A 22,605-nucleotide genomic window follows, 5' to 3' on the forward strand; every position below is an offset into this window, starting at 1 on the left:
CCCCCCCCATGTCCTTATTTACCTTATATACCTGTGTGTAGTTCGAGTTTTTAAGACCAAATTATTTGGCAAAAAATTGGGGGTCGACCTCTAAACGGGTAATAGTTTCGTTTGGTTGAAAAATATTTACCAGTAACTACCAGTAAACAATGGAAATGATGCACCAACGCACCACCAGCTGTGAGTGTCGGTACAGTTGCCAGGGCAGATCTCTTGCGTCATCATAGCAAGACCAAAGTAGCCAAATCCATGGTATGGTAGCACAGGACAATGTAAAACATAAAGTATTCATTTATTAAAGTTTATTTATAGATACTGTACATAAATTTTTGTTCATTACATTTGAAACATCAATCTTTGTTAATTAAATTTGAAACAAAAGAAAACTACAATACACCTAGACCCCGACTTACGACGGGGTTAGGGACTAAATCAGGTCGTAAGTCCGACATAAAAAAAAAAAAAAAAAAAAAAAAAAAAAAAATCTACAATGAAATACAGTACAGTAAAAGTAATGAATAATGATGAATGGATACAGTACAGTGAAAGTAATAAATAATTAGGAAATGGATACAGTGTGACTGAGCACTTAACCTTTAATGTAGTCAGCTGAATGCACATGGGCCCCCATAATTTTCTAATTATACATGGAGACTACATTAACTGGAAACGTTTCGGTATAGAAAATGCGTGTGTCATTTAAAATTTTTTTTTTTTTATCTATATCTGAGGCGGTCGTAAGTCCGACCACGTAGTCGTAAGTCGGGGTCTAGGTGTACCGTATTTTCATTAAAATATTACATCACAAGTATATTTTACCTTAACTGTGACTGAATGAATATACGTATTCTCAGAAATAAATATGGAAATATAATATTTTTGCTGGAATGACGTACATATTACAGTGGAAAGTGGGATAAAATCATGACGAAAACAATGACTTTCGCTTTCTTTCGTTATTCAAAAGATTTTACCGTAATCGCTTTTCGAATGGTTTTCAGTTAAAAAACTGTTGTACTCGTACTGTTTTACAATAATATTCTATCCTATCATTAGCCTTATAATCCCACAACTGAAAACCATTCGAAAAGCGATTACGGTAACATCTTTTGAACGAAAGAAAGAGAAAGTCATTGATTTCGTCACAATTTTATCCCATTTTCCACTGTAATACGTACATCATTTCAGCATAAATATTACATTTCCATGTTCTCAGAAATAAATGGTAGTTTTGTTGAAACGTAATGTACAGTATTTAATATTAAAATGCAAAAATAGCTATAAAAACAATTAATACACCCGTAATGAACTGGCTGCCATCTCCACTCGTCCCTGCTCGCGCGTCCAAGGTCACCGCTCCTCCCAACTCGCTCCCTCTGGTGGTTACAAGTGTTCCCTGAGGAATGCAGTGATGGGTAGGGAAACACTGAATAACACTGAAGTCCGTTTATTATGGATGAGAGAAATACAAGTGGTGACTCGCGTGTGCCATGCACGGCTCACACAGTCAGACTGAGGCTGCCTTGCCATATGGCAGCCTCAGGGCAATGTTGCCACATAACGTGTGCAGTGTTGCCACGTAATTATATATATAAATGCTACTCGGCACAGTAGCTTATTTACAAGGTTGCTACTTGGCACAGTAGCATAGATACATAACCTACATCTCCCTCCCCCCCTCACGCTCATAGTCTTTGTCTTGAGCGGACTTCTTAGTCCTAAGTCGCTCCGAGCGTCGAGGTGCACTGTGGGGCGGATCCTCGTGAGGTGTAGGTGACTCGTCCTCGGTCAGGGGGCCAGCAGCAGGGGGTGGGACTGGCCGGAGGAAGCGGCGGTTCCTCCACCAGACACGGCCACTCGGCATCCTGACCTTGTAGTCCCGCGACCGGCCGACGCCCATCACTATGCCCACCTTGTCCCAACGTGTCGTCGTCGGGTCCTGGACGCGGACAAGGGCACCAATCTCCAGTGGCTGAAGAGGGCGGGCACGGTCGTCATACCGAGCCTTGGCGTCCTGGGCACGTGAAGCGGCGCGGCGGTCGCAGCTCTCGGCTCTGGTCTGCCACTCCTTCGCAAAGGCCTTGGCGTGTGCAGGAACGCAAGAGCGGAGAGGGTGACCATACAGGATCTGGGCAGGGGAGCGTCCTGTGTGGGTGGGAGTATTACGTAACTCCAGGAGTCCTTTGTCAAACGCCTCACAGTCTATGTTGCCTGAAGGGGCCACCTTGAGGATGAGGTGCTTGACTGTCTTGACCGCAGCCTCAGCATGGCCGTTTGACTGTGGGTAGTGGGGTGTTGACACGATGTGGCGGACTCCCCAACGCTCCAGGAATCCTGTGAAGTCCCGGCTGGTGAACTGTGGCCCACCGTCCGTCCGCAGACGTACGGGGACGCCCAGGTCACGAAAGAGGTGCCGGAAGTGGCGAATGGTGGCCGCGGACGTCGTGTCCGAGCCACAGATTACCACCACAGGCCAGCCAGAGAGTCGGTCGGCGACAACTAGGAAATGTTTCCCAGCTGTGCTGAAGAAATCAGCCGACACGGACTCGAAGGGCCTGGTGGGTTCGTCGTCGCACAAGAGGGGCTCTTGCTGTTGACTGGGCTGCATGATCTGGCACGGCTCACAGGCACGGACCGTATTGACGATATCCGCGTCAATGCCGGGCCAGTACACAGCCTGCCTTGCGCGGCGCTTGGTGGCCTCTGCTCCACGATGGCTGTCGTGTAAGCGGGTCAGAACGCGACGACGGAGAGCTGCAGGGACGACCACACGGGCACCGTACAGGACGAGGTCCCCATCTGCGTAGAGGTCCTCACGTATCTTCCAATACGGGCGTAGGGCGTTGTGGAGGTCAAAACGGTCGCGAGGGAACCCAGTCCTCACACTCTCCAAGAGCTGAGTGTAGGAGGGGTCGTCGCGTGCCGCGGTCCGTAGTTCCTCAAGGGCCAGATCGCTGTCGGGTGGCGACACTGAGGCCTGGGTGCTGGCGAGGGACTGTACGGCCTGCAAGGTGACGATGTTGCTGACGGAGAAACCGGCCTCGGTGCTGAGCATCTCGTCTTCAGGTGTAGGGCGGCTGACTGGGGAGCGGGAGAGGGCATCCGGGATGCACAACTCCTTACCTGCGCGCCAAGCCGCGGTGAAGACGAAGGCCAAAATCTTCTCCTTCAGGCGCTGGAGGCGGGGATTCTCGATGGCGTCCAGCGAATAGTGATTAAGAATGGGGACCAAGGGCCTGTGGTCTGTGATGAGGTCGAAGTGCTGTAGGCCAATCAAGTAAAACTTGCACTTCGATAAGGCCCATACCACTGCCAGCAGCTCCAGCTCGATGGTAGCGTAGCGAGACTCAGCATCGGTGAGGAAGCGAGAGCCACACTGTACGAGCCGGTACTTTCCTCCACCGTGATCCTGGAGAAGGGCGTAACCAACCCCGTACAGGCGCGAGGCGTCTGTCTGGAGGACGGTGGGGAGCGCTGGGTCGAAAGTAGCGAGGATAGGTGGACTTGACAGGGCCTCCTTCACCTTATGAAAGGCGAGGTCGTGGTCAGGGGTCCACGTGAACGTCCTCTTGGGGCTCATCAGGGGGCGGAGAGGCCCGGCAGCGGCGGAGACGTCAGGAGAAAATTCTGCCAGCTGGTTCACCAGGCCCATGAAAGACCTGAGATCCGTAAGGTTGGCAGGTTTTGCAAAGTCCGCTATGGCGCGAACTTTCTCCGGGTCTGCAGCAATGCCATCCCTTGAGAGTCGGTAGCCGCAGAAGGACACTGCAGGTGCGGCCAAGACGAACTTCTCGGCATTCAGAGTGATGCCGTGCGTCCTACACCTGGTCAGTACCTCGTCGATGCGGCGAAGATGCGTCAGGTAGTCCTCATCGTAGAGGAGGACGTCATCCACTACCTTCACGCAGTTGGTCATGCCTTGAAGTGCCATGTCACCACGGAGACAGAAGGCGTCCCCCGTAGCAGCGAATCCCATAGGGCCACGGCAGTAGCGGAAGCGTCTGTAAGGCGTGATGAAAGTGGTCAGTGGCTGATCCTCCTTCAGTGGGATCTGCCAGTAACCACAGAGGGCGTCCATCGTCGAGAAGTGCCGTACCTTCGGGTCCACACTCCGTATAGCTGCAAAAGGTGTGGGTGAAGGGTGGGCGGGACGGGACACCTGGCTGTTAAGCTTAGACAAGTCGGTAGTAATCCGCACTCCACCGTTAGTCTTAGCCACAGCGACTAGAGGGTGGCACCAAGGGGATGGGTCGTCACCAACGGGTACGATGACACCCTGGGCCACCATGGAATCCAGTTCCTTCTTGACTGAATCCCTGAAGGCGAGAGGAATCAACCGGGGAGTGTGTATGGCAAACGGCTGTGCATCTTCCCGCAGGTGTATCCTCATAGGCGGACCCGCCATAGCCTTCAGTGGCGCGGTCCGTAGGGCCTCCTTCGTCACCAGCACATCCGAGTACTCCTTCAGGAAGTAGGCCCTTGCGGCTGAAGGAGACGTCTCGCTGTGAAGAGGAGCAGCCGTGACTTGGGTGGAGGCGGGGCGGGAGTGGACGCGGGTTCTGGGCAGCTCTGTGCGGCAGCGCCAGGCGCGTCGCTCGTTGATTCCCGCACCCTGCTGGCGGTGTACCAAGCAGCTGGGATCTGCTCAGGAAAGTCTCTGGGCACCACGCCTAACTCCTTGCAGTGCTCCCACGACAACAAGGGTGTAGCGAGAGTAGGCTGCACGTCGATCCATCCGTGACACGACCTGTCGCCGTAGGTGATCTCGGCTTGAAAGGAGCCCACAGCGTCCGGCATCTGGGAACCGTCCGCATTGTAGTACTGCAGCTGCGGCGGTGGTCCCAGGCCGCGTTTGGTGAGGCCCAGTTTCTGGAGGTGCTTCAACCCAATCACCGTAGTATCAGCGCCGGTGTCCGGTATCACCTCGATGTGACCCGACACATCACCGTGTGTGACGGCGACACGGATGGTAGGGGAAGGGGTAGCCCTGGGGCGTGTGGTCGATTCCACCCTCCTGATGTGACTCTGCTGCTGCTTGGGGCTGCGTGGGCCATCTGGAGGGGGCTGCGTGCGAACCACCCCGAGGGAAGTGCGCTGCTTTCCTCCTCGTCTCGGGCTTTTGGGCTTGGGTTGGCGGCAGCACTTGTCGTAGTGTCCATAGCGACCGCAGGCCTGACACTTGCGGCCTCGTGCAGGGCACCTGTCTGTGTTAGACCAGTGGCCCTTACGGTCACATCCACGACACAGTGCGTCGGCGGCCGGGCAAGTCTTGGGGCCATGCTGCTTTCCACAGCTGCCACAGGAAGCACTAGGCAGAGGCGTGGAAGAACGTGCGGCAGCCTTCACGTTGTTGCCCGCCTTCTTATCCTTCTTGTATTGTGAGATAGCTCTCACAGCAGGTGGGGCCCGTAAGGCAGAGGTGGCGGACTTGGTGGCCTCGTATGACCGACATTCAGTCACTACCGCCTGGAGTGTGGAGGAAGCGTCCAGGGGGATGAGTCGCTGCACCAACTCTTCCTGCCTGACACCTGCCAAGATCCCGTGCTTGATCCAGGCTTCCTCACATTCCCGGCTGTGCGCCTTGCAGACGTCGATCTCCTCTGACAAACTCTTCAAGCGTACAAAAAAGTCGTCAAAGGATTCGTTCTCCGCCTGCTTGCAGCTGGTGAAGGCACAGCGACGCAAAGCCTCGTTGTTCCAACCTTTAACGTGCTCCTGTAAAAGGTCGAGCACATCCGTCACTGAAGATGTAGAATCGGGAGGCACTTGCAAAGTTGCTCCAAAACTCTCTGGGTCTCCAGCGACAAACACATCCGACAAACACATCCGCAGATGGATGAGCTGTTTGTTTGGAGGCATGCTGTCAGGGTCCACCATCGTGGAGTAATCTGTCCAACGCCGCCTCCACTCACGAAAAAGCTGAAACGTGACATCTGGTGAGAGGGCGGGTGGGGGTTGAACAGATGCCTTGGGAGCTGTTTGTTTGGAGGCAAGAGTACCTGGAGGACGCTGGTGTGGTGGAGGAGGGAGTGAGGGAGGGTGGGTTAGTGCCAGGGTCGCCAATAGTGCATCAAAACGCGACTTTTCCTCCTCTCTTCGTATCTCCTTCCTCTGAAATTCCATCTCTCTACGTCGCTCATCCCGGTCGTCCATCCACCTCAGAATTGTGGCAATGTCTGTCACTGGAGGTGGAGGATGAGAGTCTGCGCCCGGTGGAGGGGAAGGTGGTGGTGAGTCGTGTCTCCCATCTTGATGTTGTCCCTTCTTACCGCCCATCTTAGTGTGTGCGTGGACTGCACTGTTTAGTATATAAAGTGGCACCTCAACAGCTCGAACCACATATATATGACATAAACAGCGCAGAAATAACGCATATAGTCCACTGTTCTGTCCGTGAGTGAATGAATGCATGCGTGCGTGTGTGTGTGTGTGTGTCTGTCTGTCTGAGAGAGCACTTCGTGGTGGCCTTAATGCCGGTGGCTGGGGACGCGGCGGGAGTGAGACGTCAGTGTCTCCCGGGATGTCACACGAGAAGGGTGTACGCCTGCGTGCTCCGTGGGTACCACAAAAAAAAGGCCAATGCTCAACTCTCAGCTCTAGACACACACTAATACACTGACACTAACACTGCCACCGTCACTAAAACACACTGTGACGGCCCAACACTGCACATCGCGGCGAAACACAGCGCAACACAACACAACACACTGAGTCGACGCGCATCACCGGCAGACGTAACTGTCTCGGCATTGTTTACACACTTGTACGTCCACAGATCCCAATCACTGCGCCATGGTGGTTACAAGTGTTCCCTGAGGAATGCAGTGATGTGTAGGGAAACACTGAGTAACACTGAAGTTAGTTTATTATGGATGAGAGAAATACAAGTGGTGACTCGCGTGTGCCATGCACGGCTCACACAGTCAGACTGAGGCTGCCTTGCCATATGGCAGCCTCGGGGCAATGTTGCCACATAACGTGTGCAGTGTTGCCACGTAATTATATATATAAATGCTACTCGGCACAGTAGCTTGTTTACAAGGTTGCTACTTGGCACAGTAGCATAGATACATAACCTACACCCTCCTCTGCCTCCTCCACCTCCTCACCGCCACTACTGCCGACAACAAACACAAATGTTTTGTGAATAACTGCACCTCCACTTCCTATGTACAGTACTGAACTGTACTGTGCATTTTTACAAACAATAAACATGGCAAGAAAAGCTATTAAAAAAAAGAGATAAAAATTTCACTTTACTGTACTGTACCTATCCTCGGCGACAGGACGGGGGTCATCGGGCTCATCGTCACTCAATTCCATAACGGGTGGTGAAGTGGGGGCGACGGTGGATTCAGCTGCTTCCTCACTGCCGCCAGTGATTGATGGTGTTAAATCTCTCCTTCGGTGATCAAAGAACATGGTGATGGGGAGTTGTCGTCTCTTTCTTTTCATTTCTTCCATGATGTTTTTGTATGGAGCAAAAACGTCATCCATCCCTCGCATGAATTTCAGGGCACGCACCATGGAGGGGTCCATACTATAGGCCAGGTTTTTCAGTGCCTCAATATTCCTGGTCATCTCCCCCAACTTCTCCAACGTTATTTCTTGGTGCTCTTCCTCTTCCTCATCCTCTTTCCCTTTCGCTTCCTCTTCCTTGCCTGAGTCTACTAACTCCTGTAGATCCTCCTCGGTCAGCTCAGTGTCGTGCTCTTCAATTAGCTCCCTAATCTCGTCCTCTGCCATGTCCTGGAAGCCTTCAGCAGCCACTTTCCTTGACAGTGCCAGGGTCTTTCTGAATATTTTCATTAAAATCCATCAAAATCATTTTCCTTGTCATCGTCTTAAGCACCAAACAGCTCCTCCCAGTCTTCTCCTTGAACAGGGCTAGAGGGTACGTGTTTTTCGAATCGTTTTCAATTAAAAAAATGTTACAGCACATGTATATTTTACTTAAACTGTGCCTGAATGAATATATTCTCAGAAATAAATAGTAGTTTTGCTGAAACGTGATGTATTTCAATGTAAAATAGGATAAAATACATGACGAAAACAAAAGACTTTATCTAACTTTCCGATGTTCAAGAGATGTTACTCGTTTTTTTAATAGTTTTCGGTTAAAATACTGTTATATTACAATGATATTCTATTCATACTGTGCTTGATATACTACATTATCGGAAATGTAATATTTTTGCTGAAATGACGTACGTATTACAGTGGAAAGTGGTATAAAATCGTGACGAAAACAATGACTTTCGCTTTCTTTTGTTCAAAAGATGTTACCGTAATCGCTTTTTGAATGGTTTTCAGTTAAAAAAACTGTTGCATCACAAGTGAATTAGGATAGACTATTATTGTAATATAACAGTTTTTTAACTGAAAACCATTCGAAAAGCGATTACGGTAACACCTTTTGAACGAAAGAAAGCGAAAGTCATTGCTTTCGTCACTTTCCACTGTAATACGTACATCATTTCAGCAAAATATTACATTTCCATATTCTCAGAAATAAATAGTAGTTTTGCTGAAACGTAATGCATTTCAATGTAAATTAGGATAAACTACATGAAAACAAAAGACTTTACCTAACCTTCCGATGTTCAAGATATGTTACTCGTTTTTTTAGTAGTTTTCGGTTAAAACACTCTTATATTTGTGATATTCTATTCAAACTGTGCTTGATATAATACATTCACGGAAATGTAATATTTTTGCAACTACAATGCTGATGTCAACACAAGCGTGGTTAAAACGAGACTGACTGAGTGAGGGAGAGCTATGCGTGTGTGTGTGAGGTTGCGGGAGCGGGCGGTGCCGCGTGGAGTTGAATGGCGCGCGATTTGAATGTACTTCAATTACTTCAATGTACAGAATATTCCTCCGGCGGGGCAATCCGCGTATTTGCAAATCCGTGTATGCTAAACCCGCGTATGTTTAGGGCCGACTGTATATGCAAAGAGCAACTGATGTCTAACGGGAAGACCAAACCCCTGAAAGAAAGGTGGGGGAGAAGAGAGGGGATTTGATGGGGGGGAGATAAGAGGGTAGGCTATGTGAGGTGGGTGGTCAAGGTGCTAATGGACACAAGATCAAAGGGAAAGTCCGCTTGACCTTATGTCACCTCAAGAGACCTCTAGGTATGTGACCGCCTGGTGTCTCCCCACACTAACATCATATCCTTCACGGCTCCACCCACAGCTCGTTTACAATGGTTAATAATTAATTAATTAATTTAAAAATGTATTAATTTATATGTAATGAGTAACAATTTTTGTTTTTTCAATTTTATTGAAGTAAGAGTCCAGTGTGCAGTAAAAGTACTAAAAATTTTGAGTACTTTTAAAAATTAAATACCCAAAAATATTAATTGAGTACAGTATTCAAGTAAATTTATTTGGTTACTTTACATCTCTGTGTGTATCTATACTGTGCCTAACAGGCATTCAGTCTTATGGGATCCACTATTGCACCTATAACTAAACTTTTCATGTTAATTCTCAGTTGAAAATTTTGGGTAAACTCTATACACTACCCAATGATATTCAGCCAGTACTCATGCTTGTATATTCCTCTTCTTGTCTTTTCACAACTTAATTACGTTGCTCATCAAAAACTTTACCAAACCTCAGTACAGTGTGTCAAGTTTCACGGGTTCCATTCTTTGATGACTTAGAAATTTATAAACTTAAGAACTAATGCTCTATTTAATTTTCTCATAATAATTAAAGATTCACATATAGAGGTGTCTTAAGTAAGAAAAAAAATCAGCTAATTTGGTTGGTGGAACCATTTCAGATGCACACCCTTTGTAATTTGGAGTCCTACAGGGATCAGTTTTGGGACCCCTTCTGTTTACAGTCTACAGTCATGCATCTCTGTTGGATGCTCATGGTGTTGCCTACCATTTTTATGCCGATGATACACAGCTTTATGTGAAAATAAGAAATGTTGAGGATATGAAATCCTTGATGTCTGATTAGATTTGGATGGCAAGACAAAAACTTAAGCTGAATGACAGCAAAGCCGAGATTATTGTCATCCAAATAAATAGGAGGGGAGATGGCACAGATGATTTTGGCTCTTTAAACTATGGGGAAGTACAACTCAGTCCTGTTGATTCTGTTCGTAATCTTGAAATTTATATGTTGTTAAGCAGTTTTTGTATACACGTTGTCTTGTGACACTATTACATTAACTTGTCTCAGGTTGACTATTGTAATTCATTATGGGTCTGCCTACCTAATTATCTACTGAAGAAAGTTCAAACAGTGTTGAACAGGGTTGCCAGGCTTATTTTTGCTCCCCCACCAAAGATTCCCACTACCCTATTCTTGAATGAATTACATGGGCTTCCAATTAAAACTAGGATAGAGTTCAAGCTCTGTCTAATGACTATTAAGACACTAATGTTTGGTAGGCCTAAGTATTTGGCCAACTTACTAATTCCACTGATTACACATTCTGAGGTGATTTTGCATAGTAGTGATGATCCTTCACGCCTTGAGGACCTTAGAGCAATACGAGAATGTTCTCTTGCTGCCCGGTCCTTTTCCTATACAGCAACCAGATTGTACATTAGTTGCCTGCATCCATCAAGCAGCTGACTTCTGTGGAGGCATTTTAGAAACAACTTAAGGCCTTTCTTTTTTAGAAAGCTTATGATCCTGAACAGGTCTACAGTGATGGAGAATTACAGAGTTTAGGAAGTGTTAAAACTTAAGGTTATATGAATGACGGGAGTTTAACTGTCACTTTTTGTGATCTATTATTGTAGTACAGTACAGTACAGTACAGTAATTTGTAGTGTTTTAAGCACAAGTGAATTCTTAGAAGAACTGGTGCTTTCAAGAAACAAAAGACCAGTTATTATTATTATTATTATTTATTATTAACATATATCTTGTATTGCAGTTGTCGCCTCACAGTAGATGAAGCATTGCAACATCAGTGGTTAAATGGGCTGTATTCTTCCCATCCACTCACCAGTCCTTCTTCCTCCACCACACATCAGTCCAGCAGAGAGATACGTATTCACACTCCCAATTCAACTGCTGTAACATCCCAACGCCAAACCAAGGAATTGGACACGCAAAATACGAGTCCCAAAGGAATTGCACCTTTCCATTGCAGTAGTCCCAGTAAAGAAAATATTTCACATTCTGTCATGATGTCTGCCACTATATCTGCAGTTACACCCAGCTGTAGCAAAGATGCATCAGCACAATCAAATAACTCTACCGTTTCCTCCATGCGCCTTATTAGAGAACCTGAATTATATGCCCCTAGTACTTCTTCCATGCACTTGACCAAAGTTGATCTTGGATGTGTTGGAAGCTCCTCACATATCAGCAGAGAAGGTATCGTACCATGGAGAAAATCTGAATTCTTAAATAAAGAGAATAATAAGAACACGTTAAATAAAACAGAGGAGCTTGTTGTATCAGGACACAGTAAAGAGGTGGTCACCCTTGACTCCCCAAGCAAGTCTAGAAGCAGACTAGTTCACACAGAAAAGGGAAAATTGATCAGAGAATCAGATTTAGCCAAGAAGTTGGCCAGCAATAAGGAAGGCAAGGAAAATAAGGAAAATGGAAAAGAAATCAAAGACTGCAGTAAAGAAAAATTGAAACCCTCAGCACTCTGTCTTAGACGGCAAGGTTCAAAATGCGATTTAAAATCACCGACAGAGCAGCAGAAATATGGGTCAGTGCAAGGGTCTGTAAGTATAATATTAGAAAAAAGTATCATTTGTTAACCCAGTGAGATGGTTTGTAGTCATTCAGGAATTTTATCCTCTTAAATTTAAAAACTCCATGGAGTACTAACTGCTCAGCAATAAGTGATGCCAGTCTTCTTGACTGGATGAAGCACTCCATATGTTAATCAATCTCACAATCAAATGGTGCTATTGTAACAAAATTGCTCCTGATATTAAATAACTAGCCACAACAGTTAACAGAGATTAATACATCATATATTTTGGCTGTTAAGTTTGCATCTGCAGGGCTTTTTGTATGCATTACTTGTGTAAAGTTTGTGGTATAACTTCTAATAAACTCAGTGATATTCACCAAGTATTATAGAGAGGAAATATACAGTATTAGCACAAAAATTTCTTCAGACGACAGATGCAGGTGGTCGCCAGTTTCTTATTAAAAATATGTAATATAGTTTTCATGATATTTATTTAAAATCATGTCTTTTGTCGAATTGATTAGGTTAAAATGTAACTTATATAAAAAGTTAGGTAAATGTATATTTTTATCATTGAAACAGTTTTTAGCTGTTTTCTGAGGTACTGTATTATGAAATCCCTTTATTTTAAGGTTTTAATGACCCTTGTGCATTACATCACACACACATACATTCTTGAGGGAACAGAAGCATTAGTGTTGTTAAAGTGTGAATAACAGTAAAACCCCTATAATTCTGACTCCTCAAATTCAAAGTCAATCATAATTTGTAGTGTTTTGCTGTTACGAAATACTGTATACAGTATATTAAAAAAAATTAATATTTGGTAAAATTTCAAAATATTATGATATCTATATTACAATTTTCGTAATACTTGGTAAAATTTAGGATTATGAGAGACATTTATGAATAAATATGATGCACGTGTCAATATGGGATACAACCGTTCACCTCAGTGTAAATAAGTACTACAGTATATGTATCATACATGTTGGTCACTCGGTCAGTTCCTGTTGGTCACTTGTGGAGTGCACATCATTGCCCAGTGTTTGAGCCACTATGTCTGATAACTCTGGACCAAGTACCTAAATTTGGTACAGCACTGTGCTTAGAGGCGCTTAAATTTTGATTGTGGCAGATAATGGAAAGGTATTGTTTTTTGTCTTATTTTTGTGTGTATTTTCTCTCAGGTGCCCCTCATATTTTGTAAAATCTCATAGCTCTTAAGGGCTAGTGCCCCTAGTATTTCGAACTATGGGGGTTTTACTGTAAGTTTAAAATTTACAGTGGTGTTATAAACAAGATTTCCATTTGTTTAGCAAGTTCTATACTTTAAAGGAAACTTCCTTATTGGAATATAAAGATTTAATTCAGTGTCTCCCAAAATAAAACAAATATAATGATTTCAGGACAAATGATTATGTACAGTAGTACTCCGATTTACGCGGTCAATTGAACCCACAGGGTACCGCGTCAAGTGAAATCCGCGTAAATGGAACAACAGAACATATGGGATTAATTCCAACAGAGACTGGCCCGACCCCCAAACTCTACTTTTTCCGACACAATACCTATGTTCTAGTAAAAATAACATCTTAATTTTATGATGGTACCTGCACACAATTAATACTTAAGAGAAATAGAGAAATACAGTCGCCAAGTTAATGTCCATTCAAATAATGGACTCAACTCCCTCCCCCTCTTCTCACACTACACTGCTGGCTCTTCCCTCTCTGAGAAATTTTTTGGGGAAAACCACTAGATTTTAATAATGCCTCAAACTAAAGTTAGGATAATATAATTGACATTGCTGGATTCCTTGTAAGACCAGGAATATTTTGAATATAAATGTCATATATTTTGCACAAAAGATAACATATTTACTCAGAGTAAACATTATATCTAAAATTTGTATGTCTAATGCAAAATCTATGATGTTTATATTCAAAATGATCATCAAATTGTAAGAATTCCAGCAATGTAAATTATATTCTGGCCGGGTAATTTGTATGAATTTTATGAGCTAAAACAAATATCTTCAGTTAATAAAAAAAAAATATTCTTCACACCGTGCCAGATGGTCGGTCGGTCCCTCCCTTCCCCCCACCAACCCTCCCTACCACATGTGTGGGAAAACCAGAATATTTACCTTTTTAGTAATAAATAATACATCAAACTAAAGTTAGGATAATATAATTGATATTGCTGGATTCCTTGTAAGACCAGGAATATTTTGAATATAAATGTCATATATTTTGCACAAAAGATAACATATTTACTCAGAGTAAACATTACCTGTATATCTAAAATTTGTATGTCTAATGCAAAATCTATGATGTTTATATTCAAAATGATCATCATATTGTAAGAATTCCAGCAATGTAAATTATATTCTGGCCGGGTAATTTGTATGAATTTTATGAGCTAAATAAAAAATAAAAAAAATTATACTTCACCGCGTATATGAGTAGATGAACCGCGTTAAGTGAAAGTTCGGTTCTGGCGAGGCACTGTGTATATGAGAAATCGCGTAAAGTGAAACCGCGTAAAGCAGGGTAATATTGTATTCTTGATATTTAAGGGACAGTAATGTAATGTGACAACAATATTAGTGTACAGTAAGTGGTGTAGGCAGGACCAATCGTGCAATCCAGGTGATTATCAAACCTTCATATGTTAAAAGCACCTTATCAACCCTAACAAGAGTCCTGGAAAATAAATTTAATACAGTATTACCCCGCTTTACGCGGTTTCACTTTCCGCGATTTCTCATTTACGCGGTGCCTCGCCAGAACCGAACTTTCACTTTCCGCAGTGCATCTACTCATATACGCAGGAAGCGGCGCGGGCAGGATGCGCACAAGGTCGCCCAGTCATCAAAACATTACCGAGTTCTTCACCCGCCACCCACCACAGCCGGCCCAAGTCAGTGATAGTGATAATTATAGTGAGGATATGGACTTATATGGACTTTGAGGGAGTTTGACAAAGAGGCCCTGCAAGCCTCTGTGGTGGATAGTGATACAATTGATACAAGTGATACAGGTGAGGGCCAATAATCTGCCCTCTGCCTCAGAACCAACCCCCCCATCCCCGTGTGCCCAGCCATCTTTTTCTACTAATGTAAGTGTTAAAAAAACTAATATTATTGATATTTCTCTTAATTATTAATTGTGTGTGCATACCATCATAAAGTTAAGATAATATTTTTACTACAACATAGTTGTGTGTCGTCAAAAAGTGGAGTTTGGGGGTCGGGCCAGTCTCTATTGGAATTAATCCCATATGTTCTGTTGTTCACTTTACGCGGTACCCTGTGGGTTCAATTGACTGCGTAAATCGGGGTACTACTGTATATGTTTGGAAATTAAATAAAGATGAACTATTTCTTTGTTGCAAGAAAAAAGTGTGTGAGTGATAGAACAATTGTGAAATTATTTTTGAAGCTTCCTATAATATTTTATAATAAGTGAGATGCCATTTGGTGCTACAGTGTGTATGTGTATGTGTGTGTGTGTGCGCGCTCGTGCGCGGCTATAGAATCACTAGTGGAAGGTATGGTAGTGCTATACTGTGTTATTTTGATAGTCTTACTACCATAGATGACTAAGACTACCTGGTCTGTATCAATATGAGAAAGCAAACTGAGGGAAACCTGGAGAGTGGAGCTCTCAATATTATCACCACGTGTCATTTTCATGCTGTGCCCTCACATTGTCAGCTAATTATTGAATGTAGCTCATCTGAAGTACATCCTAATGAATAGCTGTCATTTATATCATTGAATGAAGAAATATTATTGTAAATAATTTTTTGTTAAACTAATAATAAAAAGGTTTAGTGAAAAGTTTTTTAAGAAAAATACTTTTGTCAGAATCAGTGTTATATAATTAACATTTGGAAATATTTTCCTGTCAAATTGTTTTGGGTTTGGATTAATGGTGAATACTTTACCCTTAAGAACTTGGTACAGAAATCTTTGCCATCATCATAGGAGGGACATTCATCTTGGCTATAAAATATTCTGATTGATCAAAAGTCTTTGATGCTCAATGTGATATGGTAAATTCATGAGTAATTTCTTTACCTCTATGAGGCTACTGTTACCTATCAAACTGTCTCAAAAGTAGAACAAATTTATTTAATCATGACTGAATTTACTACTGAACAGGGACTTAACTTTTTACACCTCTTAATCACTGCCTTTTTAGCATTCCATACTACCTTTCTTGGTACTTACCATTTTTAAGGGCACAGTTTTTTAGAAAGCTATACATTGCTTCCTCACTGATAATACTGCTGACTATTTTACTGTCCTTTTGGCAGTATGTGTGCATCACATATTATTTATACTCTGTTTAAAATGATAATTCAAGGGATCATAATGTTAAGGTCAAATTTGTGTAGATTGGTTATTTACATTGCTTGTGCATCGTCAGTTACACAATAAAAGTTGTAGTTATATCAAATTTATAATTTGAATTTAAAAAATTTGCATTCGATATGCAATTAATATACAAAATACTGTTGTGAACGCTCATCTTTTCTGGGTTGTTGCTCAACATCCAAATTTGATTAATTTGAATGATAGAAAAGTCTTGCTTGATTTGAAGCAAAGTATTGAAGTTATAGCTCTTCTTTTTCTTCAACTTACATTGTTAATATTGCATGAACTGCTTTAAACAAAATTTTTGAATGTAATAATTAATTTTCAAATTTTATTAAATCATCTTTGGCTGGTTTACTGATTAAAAGATTCTATGTATATTATGATCGTTGATTACTGATAAAGAAAATAATCTTTTAATGTACAAAAATTACATAATTGATGAGAAAGTGGAGGCCAGGGATCATAATTTTTTTTTACAGATAAAGGGACTTTGTGAGTCATTTTCCATCTCTATGTTTGTTTCCTCTTTGATAATTTGTACTTGTGAGCAACTTTATAACAATGTCATATACAAATTTCAGAAGTTTACAGAGAATTAATATGCACAAGTATGTCTTATCCGGTTATAAGTTTAATTTTATGGTTATACAATACCAGACATTCTTCATATTCTTGTATATTTTGTACATATTTTGTGTACCTATTATATAAACTTTTAAAGTCCAAAAAAAATTATTATTTATTCCTTAGGTATAACCATAAGTGTTCAGTAAACTAGGATTTTGTTTTTATTAAGAATATTGGAAATGGCACTTATTACACTGTTTGAGGTGTGCCATTGAACAGAATAAAATTAGTGTTTTAAATCAGGTGAAATTAGTTCAACACTGATTAAATAGCATTTATTATTCAATTTATTTTTTTAAACCACTCTTAGTACAGTGTATCAAAGTTTTCAATAAGAGCAAAATTTATAACATTATAACACATAATGTGGCAAGCAATTTTTTGGGCTGAAAACAGCTTAGGTTTTGAAATTTAAAATTAGCTACCAAAGTTTAAATGTCTCAACTGGTTTATTAAAACCAAAATGAGTACAAAAACCATACAAACTGACAAGAGTTGTTATTGTCTTTTATCTCGCCTATCCAATAGTGATTGGTGGTTGGTTATTTAGTTGAGTACAATTAGTTAAACTCATCATCTAAGAAAATCCAAATAAGGATTAATTCTTAATAATTTGTTCATATTTAATTCATTTAGTAACTTTTAGCTACTAAACAGAGCTGAATTGGGTAAATTTTAGTACAGTATTATACAGTGAAGCCTCAAATAATGATGGTAATGTGTCCTCCAATATTGCAGTGTAAGGTGAATCATTAATTACTATTAAAATAAGCAATAATAATAAGATGCATTCCTAAGTGTGACCTTTTTATATCTTTTGTGTGGCTTTTTACCCTCTCCTCCCCCCCCAAATAATAAAATTAATGAAAAATAAAAACTACAGACTGTTCTTTAAATAATGTTTATGAATGCACCTTATACAATATAAATAAATTATAATATGGTCACGCAAGAGGAAACAGGACGCCATTGTTGTTGTCAGTGTTTACATCCATGACGATGGTTGTCCATCTGAAACTGAAGAAGATAAGACCCTGGTTGTTGCTGTAGTAAAAGTAATGTAAAAAAAATAGTGTACTGGGTGTTTTAATTTGTGTTATTTAATGTACAGTAGAAGTAACCACTGATGGTAAAGAAAAAGTGAAAGGAACTGCGCATAGCCAACGTGTATAACAGTACCTACGCACATGAGAAAACATAGCATCATGAATCCTTCCTCTTGCAATTACTGTTGAATGTCCTTTAACGTGAGTCTTGCAGGTTCCTTCAAAGTATCATAAATAAATGTATATGGGTTAAATTATCAAACCCAAATGGTCTTTTCTCTATATTTTAAGAAGCTAAACTAGTGCACAAATAATTATATCACCGTAATTAATGCTGTGAGCTGTGAGCGTAAATAAAAATATGAAGCAGAGCTTCAAGAGCCTCGCTTGTTCAGAAGCGAGAGAGAGTGTAGGATTGAGGGTAAACTCATGTCACAGGCCAGGGGTCTGGTCCTTAATGTTTACATAGTCCAGGCAGAGGGCTATAGATGAGATGTCAAGATGTCATCTGTTAGGCAAGAAGATTAATTACCATACATCCCTCACTAATTATTAGAGAGAGAATGCTAGACACTTGCTCATAGTTTAATTACTGTGGGTGTAGTTATTCTATATAAAATAATATATGTAGTCTACATTTATATAAATATTACTGTCTGCAGTGGTGGGCACGGTTCTGCTAACTGCTAATTAGTGAAGCTAACTTTCTCGTTAGCGGATTAGCGTTTTTGCTAACTTTGGAAACCATTTACGGACCAATTAGCTTCCGCTAAATTTAGTTCCGCTAACTTTAAGTCCGCTAACAAAATTTATACATTTTGTTCCTGTCTGTTGTAAGCGTGTGACGCCGCAAAACGTGTCTCCAACAGCCAGTCAGGCACGCTTGGCTGACTGCGTGTTAGTACGTGTAAACGTGACAAGACATGATTTGTCGACGTCGCGCTGCAGCAGCTGAGCGAATGGAATTTTTCGATTATTAAAGTTTAATACTTTTTTTTTACAGTAAATAAAGACTGTCAGTGTATGTTGAAAGAATCATAGAATGTAATTGTAAATTAATGTATAATTTCATTTCTCATTTATTTGTTAATTTAATTAGGATTCTTTTTTGTCAATATATTTGGTTATGCTAAGTATTGCATAAGTTCATAACCAGGATGTCATCCAAGGTGTGCGCCAAACAAAATTTTCTAAAAACTTACTTTTCATTAAAGTTTAGAGTTTTCTGTTTATTTACATGAATAAGACCAACAATAAGTTATATAAAAATGCACTGGTATAATGTGTATGTGGTTGGTATTGCATATTTACATGAATAATGAATAAGGCCGATAGGTTGTATGAGAATGTAAATTAATTATTTGTGAAATTGTGTACAGTGTACACCTTGATAAGTTGATCATCATCTGATCTTGGCATGATGCTATTTGCTACCTATGCTATACAGTACTATAGTTTTTGGATTCGTTTAATACTTTCTGTCTTTTCGTACAGTAAATAAAGATTATAAAGTGTATATTGAAACTTGAATGTAAACTACTGTTTAATTTCATTTGTTCATTTAATTATTTGTGTACACCTTGATCATCATCTGATCTTGGCATGTTATACCTTTTTGGAAAGCTCTATGTCAAGCTACAAGACAACATATGAAAATTTCAGCTCTCTAGGTCTGTTTTTAAGGGTTTTAGAGCCGCCCCCCCTCCACAAAAAAAAACCGAAGCTAAATTCATATAATAAAAGTTAGCGGTTAGCGTTAGCTTCCACTAATTTTTTTTGCTGTTTAGCGGTTTAGCGTTAGCAAAGTTAACTTTTTAGTTAGCAGATTAGCGGTTAGTGAAGCTAACTTTTCATTTAGCTGTGCCCACCACTGACTGTCTGTTAGATGGGCTAATACATTGCTTGGCCACACCCACCGAGTTCTACGAGGAGCAAAATAACTGTGTATAAACTAAAATGCGCTGTAGCTAAACTGAGGAATCTACACCCGAGGGATGAGCGTCTTAATTCCTAGCCTTAAATGCCTTACATATGAGGGCTAAAAAAAAATAAAACTGTACAGTACAATTGCAACTTTGGTGAAGAGAAAAAAAATGTCTGTAATAGTAAAACATACATAAAATTGATAAAAAAGAGAATAAAAGTTTGTACCACAAGACTGGGAAATAAAAACCCATAAAAAATAAAAGTGCAAAATACAGTATCTTCAAATAAAGGGATTTGTGTTTAATTGAGATAAGTAAATAATGTTAAATTGTCAGAAACTAGATTGAGTTTGCCGGGAGCAATATTAACATTTAAAGAATAAAAATATTTGATCTGAAGTTAAAATTAAATTCAAAGCAAAAATTGATGATGGGCTGGCAAGGTTGTGACGGCATTACTGGTGATTTCACAATATCCTGAAGCATATACCAAAATAATAACCTTGAACTACGAAGTGCTTACCACCATCCTGGCATAGTAAATTACACTGGGTTGGTCAGAAAAAAAAAATATATCATGTTATGAACATGTGCATAAAACACCGTTTGTATGTATGTTTGATCGCCAGTTCACATATTCCTTCTGCAACAGGAATAAACGTGAATGCTTAGGCCAGACATACATGCAAATATAAAGTATGTATTGTATATGACGATTTACATTGTGACATCACCTTAGGATTATCCACTGCTAAAAAAAATGAGAAGTGATCAAACACTACTAATGTTCAGTTTGTTTACCCAGGGTCACAAGTGTGTCATAACATATATTGGGAAGGGTTCCATTTGCCATGTGGTGAGAACACTGGACTGTTAATAAAAATAGAAGAACAGTATGCGGTAGCATTGCTTCTCGTTAACGTAGAAACCACCCCCCACCCCCCCAGAATTGCAGCATGTGCTAACATTGATTCTGGGACAAGATGAAAAAAAACATTATGAACCACCTGTATTTTGTAAAATATGAGTTGAAGGAATGGTGTGTAGTCAAGAAATGGCCATCTACCACATCTTAAACCTTTGTTAATTAAATCAGAAATTAGCTTGTCATTGGTAAAATATAGAAATTGGAGAAAAAATCCTTAAAATTGGTTTGCAGATCTTAGATTAATCATTAGATACAGCCGGTGTACTTAATGTGCTTGCGCATTGAGCAGATGTGTCCGGGATATCATTTACATCTCTGTATAGAAACTCTAGATGTACCCTCGTAAGTCAGTCCTCATGTTTTTATTTATTTTATTTTTTAATTTTTTTTGTTTTTAACGGGGATTAGCCCACCCGGGAACAGGTCACTGACCCACATCAGGGCCTGGGGGAGGGGGGGGGGCGAAAATGTAATAATTATTCATATTAAATAAAATTTATAATAAAAAGTAAAATAAAATAATATTGATAGCAATAATAATAATAAAGAACTATAAATAAAAAAAATAATAATAAAAAATAGTGAGAAACGCAGTAAGTATGATATGTTTTCAAGTAAGAGAAACAATTGAGACCTGCAATTGTGTGTAGATGAGGCAGAAAGACAGATCAGCAACCTGGGACTAGGTCACAATTTTTGTGATGCCATATGGCAGCAGGGTCTACTGTAATGGATACTCTCCCCTACAACTGCTGACTGACCCCGCCGTCCGCTTACCAGCCAATCAGCGTACTGCCAGTGATGTCCACCGACCTATTCTCAGATGTGGACGGACGGGTAGCATCTCCAGGAGAGGTCAGAGCTTCCACGATCTGCCAGGATCAGGGAGTTTCACACCTTTCACGTTCTCCCCCATGATTGGCTCTCGTACAACGCTCGCCTCGATTCCTGATCCTGCAGAATCATATAAATACGGGGCAGGCTGGTCGTCAAGATACGCCGACCTGCACCAAGAAATTAAACCTCCTAGTTCTCAAGAAGTTCTTTGAAACTAATGAGATCATGGGGGTCACCAAGGTGGAACGACTGAAGCTCCATGGTGACATCAAGATCACCTTCGCTGAGAAGGGTATGCCCGTACAGTTCGCGGAGATCCCAGACATCAACTGCATTCCGTTTAAAATGATTGCCTACAAGTGGGACAACCTGAAGCTGGGAGTAATCTCCCACGCCGAAATTGCCCACGTGGACCAAGCAGAGCTGAGTGAGCTCCTCAAGGGGCAACTCCAAGTTGTGAAGAAGCTGTCCGACACCACTGACCTCATCGGACACTATACAACCTTACCCAAGGAGGCTCAACTGGCGTGGGTAACTGTGCCAGTCAAGCCCTACTGCAGACCGAAACGCTGTTACAAATGCCAGCACTACGGACACACTGTCAACAAGTGTGAGGTGCAGGAGGACACCTGCTTCCTGTGTGGCAGCCCCGGACACCGCTACACTGTCTGCCCCAACACAGTAAAAAAATTCGCTGCCTGTGGCGGCCCACATTCCTCCGCCGATCGGACCTGCCCGAAATGGAAGGAGGAATGCAGGATAGCCAAGGCTCGACACGACAAGAAACTGAGCTACAAAGAGGCCCTCCTTGCTGTACGTTCCCAAGACAAGAAAAAACCAGTAGAAAAGAAAAACCAAGAAAAGAAAACCCGAGAAAAGAAAACTCAAGAAAAGACACCCGCCACACAGAATCAAGAACACCACGAGGCCCGTGGAGCTGAAGCCCACGTGGTCAACCTCACCGTCTCTGACTTCTTCCACACCTATGAGGACATAAAACACGAGGAAGACGAACAACAAGACCCAAACACGAATGAATGGACACTTCAAGAGAGCAAGAAGAGGAGGAGAGTTAGAAGAAAATCAACTTCAAGCTAAGAAGAATACCAAGACAGAAGACCAAGACATTTCCTCCACACAAGAAAACAACACACA

General features: G+C 41.7%; 1 protein-coding gene across 3 annotated transcripts in view; it reads left to right on the forward strand.

Moving 5' to 3' along the window:
• LOC121875188 (serine/threonine-protein kinase 17A-like) overlaps positions 1-13,231 on the forward strand; it is a 138,637-nt gene extending 125,406 nt beyond the window's left edge. For all 3 annotated transcript variants that reach the window (XM_042379636.1, XM_042379638.1, XM_042379637.1), the window contains exon 7: positions 10,915-13,231. In XM_042379636.1, the coding sequence (XP_042235570.1) occupies positions 10,915-11,758 (844 nt within the window). In that variant the 3' untranslated portion in view covers positions 11,759-13,231. The remainder of the gene's footprint in view (positions 1-10,914) is intronic.
• Positions 13,232-22,605: the final 9,374 nt, after the last annotated feature.

The sequence above is a fragment of the Homarus americanus genome, unplaced genomic scaffold (assembly GCF_018991925.1).
Source record: "Homarus americanus isolate GMGI-L3 unplaced genomic scaffold, GMGI_Hamer_2.0 scaffold36970, whole genome shotgun sequence".
Taxonomy (NCBI): domain Eukaryota; kingdom Metazoa; phylum Arthropoda; class Malacostraca; order Decapoda; family Nephropidae; genus Homarus; species Homarus americanus.